General features: G+C 42.6%; 1 protein-coding gene across 1 annotated transcript; it reads left to right on the forward strand.

Annotated features, from left to right (window-relative positions):
* Window positions 1-2,424: 2,424 nt before the first annotated feature.
* On the forward strand, window positions 2,425-8,489 carry LOC118325127 (probable G-protein coupled receptor 21). The gene has a single exon (XM_035657689.1). It carries the CDS (start codon window positions 3,262-3,264, stop codon window positions 4,330-4,332), a length of 1,071 nt encoding a protein of 356 aa, XP_035513582.1. The 5' UTR covers window positions 2,425-3,261; the 3' UTR covers window positions 4,333-8,489.
* The last annotated feature ends 2,128 nt before the right edge of the window (window positions 8,490-10,617 follow it).

The following is a 10,617-nucleotide window of genomic DNA, read 5'->3' on the forward strand; positions in this document are numbered from 1 at the left end:
TGTAATTTGTGTGAACTGACCCTTGTTTATCACAACACCACAGCCCTCGCCTTGCTGTGGTAGTTTGTTTCACCCTGGCAGTCATTGCAGGTGGCATCTGGCTGATGCTGCTGCATTTTCACAGCTGCAAGGGAGCTGTGTGTGTGTGTGTGTGTGTGTGTGTGTTGTTTGTGTGTGTGTGTTGTGTGTGTGAGAGAGAGAGGAGAAAGAGAGAGAGAGGGAAAGAAAGAGAGACCTGCTGCAGATAAAGATGAAAGAAAAAGAAATGCACATGTATTTTTCCAGTCTTGTCCAAACCTTTACCGGCTCAATATTTCTCCCTCTCTCCATCCTTTATCTTCCTTCCATCTTTTCATCCTTCCCTCCTTACATTAGATGCTGCAGGAATTCTCCTCTCCTAATCAAAAGAATATACGTGTGTGAACATCCCCCGCCGCGTCTCTGAACACGTGTGTGTGTTGCTGTGTCGTTGCATTTGCATGGGTACAATTCGTACGTGAGGGAAGCCTGCCGGGGAGGGTGTGTGTGTGCACGTGGGTGGGCGTGAACAGTCTCTGTGGAGCTGGAAACCCACTTGATGGTTATTGGCTAGATGTGGACGGAGGTGGGGCCTCCTTCAATGAGCAGTGAGAGGGTCCATGGACACGAGGATGGAAGGATGCAGAGACATGGAGGGGGGTGTACAGTTACAGAAACAGTGAGGAAGAATCTGAGGAAGACGGAGAGGGAAGGAAAGGGTCTGAGGAAATACAGCAGCGAGTTTCAGTCCCATTTTAACAGGAGCAGGACTTTAATTAATCAGTTAACTGAACAAAAATTGGCTCTGATATACATCCACAAAATATTTACTGAATCTACTGAGGTATGATCATTCTGTAATAAAACTATTTATTTTCTAAAAGGAAATAAAATGTTGGATGAAAATGCTCTCCCAATCAATGTACAGTATCATCCATCTTTCAGAATCGGCTTTATTGGCCAAATATGAGTACACACACAAGCAATTTGACTCTATTTTTCAGTTTCTATTATAGTTATAAGAACAATTTCACAATTTCAGGAAGACAGAAATGGATATACAGCTAAAAACGAGGACAACAAAGCATGTCATATGTCTATATACAACTCAAATTGTTACACATAAAATTACATACACAAAACTAAGTAGAAAATGTCAATAATATTCACATTAACAAAAACAAAACTGCAGCAGTTTCATCTCAGCATCACCCAGTTGTTCATGAAGGATGCTTTTAAAAATGTTTTCAGGAAATAATTAATGTTTAATCTCATGTAGCTGTCTTGTCAAGTCACTAAAGTGGGTTCAATTCCCATCCACTGCCACTAAAGAGTCCATGAGTGGGGAGGCCAAGCGGGATTACATATCTGTTGCTGCGTTACATCCGGTTCACACTGCCTACCTGAGCAGTGTGTGTGTGTGGCAGAACGTCTTGCTTTTTATTTCGGCGCCCATGTTAACAGATTAGAGCAGTCACACTCCCTGCATAAGTCGTTCGTGGAAAGGGTCTGTTTGTAGTCATATCGACATACCAGCAACGTATACACCTGTCACTACAGTTTTCACGGACATGGAAAAAAAAATAGAAATGTATTCTGTATCTGTTTCAGATTAAAAGCTCTCTGGCGTGTCTGTGGACAGAATGCGTTCACACGTTAACAAGGTTTTTTATTGTATGGTATGCAACGCGTGCCAGATGCAGCTGTTGAGTGCTGTAGGAGCCACGCGCTGCTCAGGCAGCTTATGTGAACAAAGGGTTAGGGAGTGATACTGGTAGGTCGGGGCTCCTGCAGAGAGTGGTGTGAAAGTGGAGGGGATAGCGCAATCCTGTCTGTTCACAAATTGAGAGAAAGTGTGGTAAAAATCTTCAAAGTGGATAGAACACAAAAAACTTTTATATCAATAGTAACAGTAAAACATTGACTTTTCAATTGTCACCCAAAAAGGTTGTCACATTAAAGGTGTTGTACAGTTGAAATACAGTAACAGTGGGGGAAAAGGGGAAGAAGAAAAGGAAGTAGAGTGGGAGAGAGAGAGAGAGAGAAAGAGAGAGAGCCATAATGAGTGTGTGAAAGAGGAAAGGGGGGGAAGGCTGGACAAGAGGGAGCAAGCAGAAAGGGAAAATGTGAGAAAAATGTGTGTGTGCATAAGAGAGAGGAGCGGAGGGAACACCCAAGTGTGTGTGCATAAGAGAGAGAGAGAGAATGAGCAAGCAAGCAGGGGGAGGAGAGGGAAGTAGCAGTGGCAGAGCTGCATCATCACTACTGCCACTACAGCAGAGAGGAGAGGCAGTTTACTCGCTACCTCCCTCATCTCTCTCTCTCTCTCTCCCTTCCCTCTCTCTCTCTTCTCTCTCTCCCTCTCTCTTTTCTTCTTCCTCTCTCTCTCTCTCATACAAACACACACACTATCTTCCCTTACTCACACAGACGCACTGGAAGTCTGCCGGCTGCCTCTGAGCCGCACTAGAAGCTTCACAGTGAGGAGATCCTAGTGACATTATCCATCACCTCTGGATGTTTGCCTGCCTGCGCTCGTCTGTCTTCAGGACTCTTCTTGCTCAAGACGCTGTGTCTGTGTGTGTATGTGTATGTCAGAAAGTGTGTGTGTGTGTGTGTGTTCATTCCCAGTCAACAGCACAAGGCTGAGACTTCCAGCTCCGATGCTGCTTGTTTGGACTCTTGCTTTTGTTTGCTGAGACAGCGTGGAGGAGTGTTAACATCGGAGCTGCCGGGAAATTTGGCATTGTTTTTCCCTCCCTTTTCCTTCGCTGGCACACAAAGGGCAGAAGTGGATGCCTGGATTTTTCGGTGGCTGCGTGCCGGAGCAGAGTGCTTACCTCAGGATTTGCAGTCGAGGGGGGGGATATGATAAACAGCTGCGAGGGGAGGACGGTTTGCACTGCAGCATCAGACTGGCATCTCTTGCTCTACGTTGGGGAGTTTTTTTTGCCTCTCGAGGTTGCACACATGGACATATTTCACACCCAGCAGCAGTAGAGCCTGGCTGCATTTTGCATTCACCGATGGATTACTGCTGCTTTAAGGACAGGTTCCCTGCCCGCTGAGGGAGAAAAGATGCTGATTTAAGAAGAACAGAAGGAACGCTTTGTTTTTGGGGCAGAAGACGGGACGAGCAACTTCAGGATTAAAAAAGAGACTTGGATGACAGGATGACAGCTGCGTTGAGCTGAAACCGCCCCCTCCTCCTCCCTCCTCCTCCCTCCCCCTTCCAGTCCAAACATGAACTCTTCCTCCGATGTGAACCAAAGCGGTTCTCCCCCGTTCTGCCTGCTGGGCGCCGTGGGTTACTCCCGTAGCCTGGATACCTGCGTGCTGGAGGTGGTGGTCATCCTCTTCCTCACTGTGCTCATCATTGCCGGCAACCTGGTGGTGATCTTTGTCTTCCATTGTGCCCCACTGCTGCACCACCACACTACCAGCCACTTCATCCAGACTATGGCCTATGCCGACCTGCTGGTGGGCGTCAGCTGCCTGGTCCCCTCGTTGTCCCTTCTCCACTACCTCCGAGGCCTCAATGAAGAGCTCACCTGCAAGGCCTTTGGGTATATGGTTTCTGTGCTGAAGAGCGTCTCCATGGCCTCGCTGGCGTGCATCAGCGTGGACCGCTACATAGCCATCACCCGCCCGCTGTCATACGCCACCTTGGTGACGCCATGCCGGCTGAGGATGTGCATTGTCCTCATCTGGGTTTACTCTGCTTCGATCTTCCTGCCATCCTTCTTTGGCTGGGGGAAGCCGGGTTACCACGGGGACATATTTCAGTGGTGCGCAGACTCCTGGAAGACCAACCCAGGGTTCAGCACCTTCATTGTGGGGCTCCTCTACGCACCAGCAGCACTCACCGTCTGCTTTACCTACGGGAGTATATTCAGGATCTGCAGGCAGCATACGAGGGAGATCACCCAGCGTCACGCCCGGTTCAGCTCACAGGCCGAGGGCGATAAAGGCGAACGGGGGGAGCGGTGCGAGGGCTGCCCAGACAAACGCTACGCCATGGTGCTGTTCCGTATCACCAGTGTCTTCTACGTGCTGTGGATGCCGTACATCCTCTACTTCCTCCTGGAGAGCGCTGGGCTGTATCACCACAAGGTGGCATCCTTCCTCACAACCTGGTTGGCGATCAGCAACAGCTTTTGTAACTGTCTCATCTACAGCCTCTCCAACAGCGTCTTTCGGAAAGGTCTTGGCCGCCTCTTTAGTCCATTGTTTCCTTCCTGCCTCGGCTGCACAGATGCTAAAAAGGCTCCGGCTCCAGTCAGCCCGCGACCAGACCGTCGATGCCAAGTATGAGCCCCAACAATGGTGGATTTGGTTGGTCACTTTGGAGGCACGGGCCTCTGTGTGTGCTTTGCTCTCAGCTGCGTAGCATGACACAGGTCTTTTTGGTCCCACAGTGAAATGTGTTGAGGACCGCCTGCACGGAGCACAGAGAGGTGGCCGTGCAGATGCCTGTTGGTCGTCTCAAAGGCTGATTTTGTGGAAAATGGGAGGCTGTGAAATTCCCTCTGGGTCTTTTTCAAATGCTCTTCAGTGTGATGCTGCTCTTTCATGGCTGCAAAGATCACAACCTGGTGACACTGAGTAAAGAAGTTTTGGTGATTAAGAAAGTGGACTGCAGGATTACGATTCATGTGTGTCAGTTCAGAGGATTTATTAAACACTCCTGCCTGCACTGACTTAGGAACTCCCAGATGCAAAAAAGAAAGCACAACGCGACTTGTGTTGTGTGTGCGGTTCACTGAAATGCAAATAATATTTTAAATATTTTCAAGCCTGACTGAAAAATCTGCAAATCGCCTTGGTTCTTTCAGGGTAGAATTAGGTAATGCAAAAAATGTTAAACACTTGAAACAGACTACTGATCTGTTTCCTTTGAGAACTCCAGATGCTAATTAGTTAATAAGTGTTTGAAAAATAAATTACCAAGAACTTGCCTGATTATCAGCCTGTGTGTGTGAGTTAAAAAATGTGTATCAGAAGGACGTTAATCTCATTTCCCAGAGAGAAGATTGAGGTTTATTTAGAAGCTCATGTGTGTTTTATTAAAATTATTCCTCTATTGAAGGTTGGTGTTAGTAGGAAGCTCCAAGTATGTTTACACAGTCTCGGGTTTCAAATGAAAATGTTGATTTAAGAATTACCTTTACTTTCCAAAGGCCACCGATCCGGGCCACTGCAGACAGTGGCATATCCTTGTCAAAGAGACAATAAATTGTATTCATTTGGAGAGTTTTAGTCTCTCTTTGTGTTTCCTCCTCAGGGTTATCAGCAGTTCTTTGTTAAGCCTCTGGGCTGTTTGCCTTTGATCTCAGCTGAAACAGTACATGACTCCTAAATCACAAGCCACGTAGTGTCGTAAGATAATCACCTCCTGACTTTGTTGTGCAGCCTGTGTCAGCGCTTAGAATGAATCTGCTGCCTGCCGGGAGCCACACAAGCCAGACTTCATTACAATCTTTATTGGTTATGTCTCACTCTTTTGCTCTCCAATTTCTGATAGCTGTTCAAATCCGTGTTAAGTAGAAGGAGAAGTGTTAACATTCAGCATCACAAGCCCAACCTCAGTGTAAGAGGGTCCTTGTACTTTTCTGAGAGCAAGTGAAAGCTTGTGGCTTTTTTGTCTTCAAGTAAATACACTTCAGAGTTTAAATATTTAAACAGTGGCTAACTGGGCCCTTTGGGGGATTTTTGGCAGCCCCTAATCTAAAGTAGCCCTCCAGGATTACAAATGATTTTGTGGATAAAGTGTTTTGTTTTATAAGATAACTTATTTGTCACAGCCAAGTGGTCTGACATACTAAACTGGTTTTTTACAGTGTTGAGAAGAAGGAGAAACATTTCTTTATATGTTGTAGGAAGATTTTCAGATGTACAGTTTGGTTTTGAAGTCACAATTAAATGGCATTTCTGAGAGCGTCTTGCTCCTGAATTTGACTTATTTGTGGTTGAAAAAGAGGGAACACTAAATGGATGTACGGACACCCTCAGACCTCTGCGGCTGTTTCAATGGTTTGGGCTCCTTAGATCCAATGAGAGGAAATTACAGTGGTTTTGTTTTTTTTAAAGGAAAAACACAGCTTTTTGTCAAAATCTGATTTTTTTTTTCATCTGTTTTACTGTATAAAAAACATTATGCCATAGAAATATGTGTGGGGAAACTGCAGGCAAAATTTGCAGTGAACTATAAACTGAACTAAACGGAAACCAAACCACAGTTGCTGCACTCTGGTGTTGTAATTTGTAATTTATTGGTTTATTAAAGAGGGTATGTTCACATGAACAAGCATTTCTCTAAGGAACCTTCTGTCCCATTTACATTGTGCATTGTGCACTTTGTCACAGAGAAACAGCCAGCTAAGCAAGAGAGCTAGCCTCTAACAAGTTCAAACAAGCTAGCCTTAGCTAAACTAGCCTAGCTTAGCAGAGTAGCAGTAACTGCCCTCTCAGCTTCTGACTGTAGTGGATGTCACAGGATTTATTGTGGCTGCTTTTAAATCACATGTTTTAAATTATATATTGATTTATTGATGTTGATTTCTAAATAATTGTCAACAAATAGTGGTTAGAAATAGTGTATTTTCCCCTCACATTCCCTGAAGATTGTCCAAAGGTAGAATTCAGATTTTAGGTAGGCTATAATGCTTGGTCTATGCTGATAATTTAATGAGTTCAAATCTCATCTATCTGTTACACTGTTTCCTGGCCAGCCTGAATATATTATATTTTTTTATTTATCAGCATCAGCTTTTTGGTTGGTCACACAGTCAATAAATAATGTTCACACAGTGTTTTAAATGTGTATAAAATATGACTGAAAAAGTATAACAAATAGGTTATTGATATAAAAAATACAAGAAAACTTAAAATAATACGTATTTATTGTTTTATACGTGTGTGTACTGTCACAAGGCAAATCACTTTAAAAAATGACCTTGACCCACCTGACCCAGAGCTTTCAATGGTATTATAAGATCTTTCTCAGCAGATGGAGTTTGCCCACTTCTCATTGACTTGTAGATGTTTAACTACAATTAAATTTCAGTTTTTAAAAAGTATTTTTATTTTGACTGTGTTTGACTACCAATTACTGCATATACAAGTAATTAGTTACTGGGGAAAGGAACTTTTGCGTTACTTTTAAATGTCTGCTTTATTTCTCTTATTAATGCACACTATCAGCTGTATTATATTAGTGTCGCTGTGGGACGAGACAAATGTATCTAGTTATTATTACTCCTGACTACCAGAGGGCAGCAACGAGTAGTGTTCCTACCTGTAAACTACACTTACTGTCTTGGTTCGTGGGCAGGAGGATTTAGTAGAAAAAGACCCACCAGAATGTTAATTTTAACCAAGCCTGGCTACAATAGTTAGTTAATAAAAAAAATAGCTCACATTGCCTGAACTGTCTTGGGTCACTGAGGTTGGGCGATGTTATATCACAAATTGGAAAATCAAGTGGCTGTGTTTATCTTTCTGAAATTTCAGTAATTGTAATTGCGTGATTCATTTTAAAAATTGAATTAGTTACACTCCTTGTTACCGCCAAAGGTAGTGAATTACCGTCACACCCAACACTGCATGTCAGGGGGTCAGAGGTCAGAATAGGGTTAGGGTTCACAGTTTAACCGGTGCAATGAGTGTCCCACTGACCCTGCTGCCCCCAACATCTTCTATTTATATAACATTTTTCTATGTAACAATATATGTTATGTATACAGTGTCTGCTATGTAATTTCCTGCAAAGTGTTGACATGTTTGATCCCTGCTTGATTTGTTGTGAGAGATGCTCCTGCGACAGACTATAACTGCATGATTCTGGATTAATGTTCCTGTCTCATGATGCTACTGAGAGCAATCCTGACTGTACTCCTTGTCTTAGTATCCTAACTACTGTTGTGTAATACACATGGCTTATCGTGTTTTCTACGAGGGCCAAGAGTTCATGTTAGTTACGGTTAATTTCAGAAAACGAGAATGACCTACAGAAAGCCTTCTGGCATGCCTGTGATTTCCTTCTGATGCTGCTGTCGGGACAAAATGACGCCAATCTGCAAAAAGGGAAGTTTTGTAAGGAGTGAAAAAAAACCCAAACCATTTTAATTCAACAAGTTTTAAGAGCTAAAGCATCAAGAAACTCGATTACTGCACAAGTGACAGTGAAAAGACTTAAAATATTTGCAGTTTGTGTTATTTTTCCTTGACAGCAGTGACATGCTGCTCAACTGTGGGAGTCAGTGCAATACAACTTGCTGGTGTTCCCTCAAACTACAACAAATCAATAATTGTAGAAGAAAAATCAGAATGAAAGGGTTTTTACTATTTTAACTCTGGTTGAGCCGTTTGCTATTCAGCATGTGATCTTAACAAGTGACTGAAAATCTGCTGCAGATTATTGTAATTAAAGAGATGTAATTATGTGATTAAAATCAGATATTCTGATTATTGTCTTTTGGATTCATTTGGTACCTATAATCCTCAAAATGCACCATTCAACTATTTACAGTTGGGAAGAATTTAATCTAATCAAGATTATTACTTCCCTAATACCTTAAAGGTCCAGTGTATAACATTGGGAACATCTATTAGCAGAAATTCAATATAATATTTATGTTTTTATTAGTGTATTAGTTGTTTTCGTTACCTTAGAATTACCTTACCTTATTTTACAGTGGGAGCCATGTTGAACCGCCATATGTACAATAGCCTACAACGGACAAACCAAACACTGGCTCTAAATAAGGCCTTTTGTGTTTCTTTTGGCTAATTTCACTGCCACTGTAGTTTCTCCAGCACGCTTGGAAGGCTGAGCTGTATTCAGTCGGTCGCAATCTTTAACTTCACCATTAGATGCCACTAAATCCTACACATTGGGCCTCGTAACAACCTCCAAAATGGGAGTGAGATTTGTTACCTTATTCGGGTTTGCATTTGGCTGAATCCTTGCACCCTCATGTCCACTTCCATTTCTGTATGACGCCTTCTGTTTGTACCACGTCTCCATCATGTCTGGATTTCAAACGTCCACTGGATTGGTTCTTCATGCAGCAGCCACTCCTCCAATCTTGTTTAAAACCATTTTGTTCACATTGTTTGTATTTAATTTAAAACACATTTGCAGCTCATATGATCAATGCAGTAACATACACTTTATGTCTGCACTTTAATGGTTTGAATTAGCGGATGTAGCGCATCATCTTATCTCTTTGTATGTGTATTTCCATAACAGTTTATGTTAGCATAAAATTAAACTGTTCCTTCTCTGCAAGTAGAGAAATGGAACCAAAGGAGGAGTAAAAGAATAAATAAAGTCAGAAACCGTGATATCAACAACTGTGTTGATTATGTTCTCTAACTTTGATGCTGCACATAAGTTTTGTCAGTGTTAATGGGTTTTTGTTTTGTCTTTTTGTTAAATTGTAATGGCACTCAGTAAAAAGTGTTTTATGTATCTATTTAACGTGGAGCTGTGAGTGAGACACATCTCATCAGTACACTGCCTACAATGGCACTGAGGGGCCTGTACTAGTTTTTCTTACATGCAAATTGCAAGTTGTATCATCACGTCACGTTTCACAAATGATTGTTGCTTGCAAATTCTGAATAAAAGTGTTAATCAGTACAACGTAACAGTGATTTAAAGATGACATAACTTAACTAACATACATTTTAGATTCTCTGCTCCCTGCAAGTCATCACTATCAAGATGGTTTATTTGTCAGCAGTGTGAATTTCTGTGTCAAAGTTCATCAAAGCTGAACTCAACTTGAAACATTTGAGTGGACTTACTAACTTATTTTACTGGGAATTTAAATGTTTGTAGTCTGGCAGGTAACAGTGACAGCTGTTATCCTGCTATAGCTGATTACAGGAGCAGTCCAGTTTTGTAGTGTGCCGACTGTAATCCCCACACATGTAATGCATTCCTCCAGCTCTGTCTCCAGTGTGTCCCTCTGCAGAAAACCCTGCTTTATTTGGCTCACATGACTGTTCTGTTTCCATGCCAACAGTCTGGTCCCATTGCACTCACATGACGTGACTATTTGTGTTTGATGCAATTGATTGTGCTCACATGAAAGTTATTGATCGGGAGTGAGTACACTGAACATCACATACAATGTGGAACTGTCCTGTGTTTTTGGGTCCTGACTGTGTGTTCCACGCCTCAGAGCGTCCACAACGCCAAATGTTGATTTATAGATCTCACTTTAAAAATGCTGTGGTGATCTAACTAGGTTTAGATCAATACGGTTTTCTGAAAGCCAATACTAATATACCCAGAAGTAGATCGCAGATTTGACCATTTTCATACCAACTAAAACTAAAACCAACAAATCCAGACTAATAAAATTCTTTTTGTGGCAACAGCTTGTTGCAAAAAGGCTGTACCATAGTTATTCTTTCAAAGATAGATCTGACTTTATGAGTTGTCCTCAAACATGGCCGGATTGGGAATGCTTCAGGATCCCAGAGGGGGAGCTGGAAACGTTGTTGGGGAGAGGGACGTCTGGACTACCTTGTTTAGGCTGCTGGCACCTCAACCCAGCCCTGAATTCATACTTTGCACGTGACGTC

The sequence above is a fragment of the Morone saxatilis genome, unplaced genomic scaffold, assembly GCF_004916995.1.
Source record: "Morone saxatilis isolate NCDOM2014 unplaced genomic scaffold, NCSU_SB_2.0 Contig16, whole genome shotgun sequence".
NCBI lineage: Eukaryota > Metazoa > Chordata > Actinopteri > Moronidae > Morone > Morone saxatilis.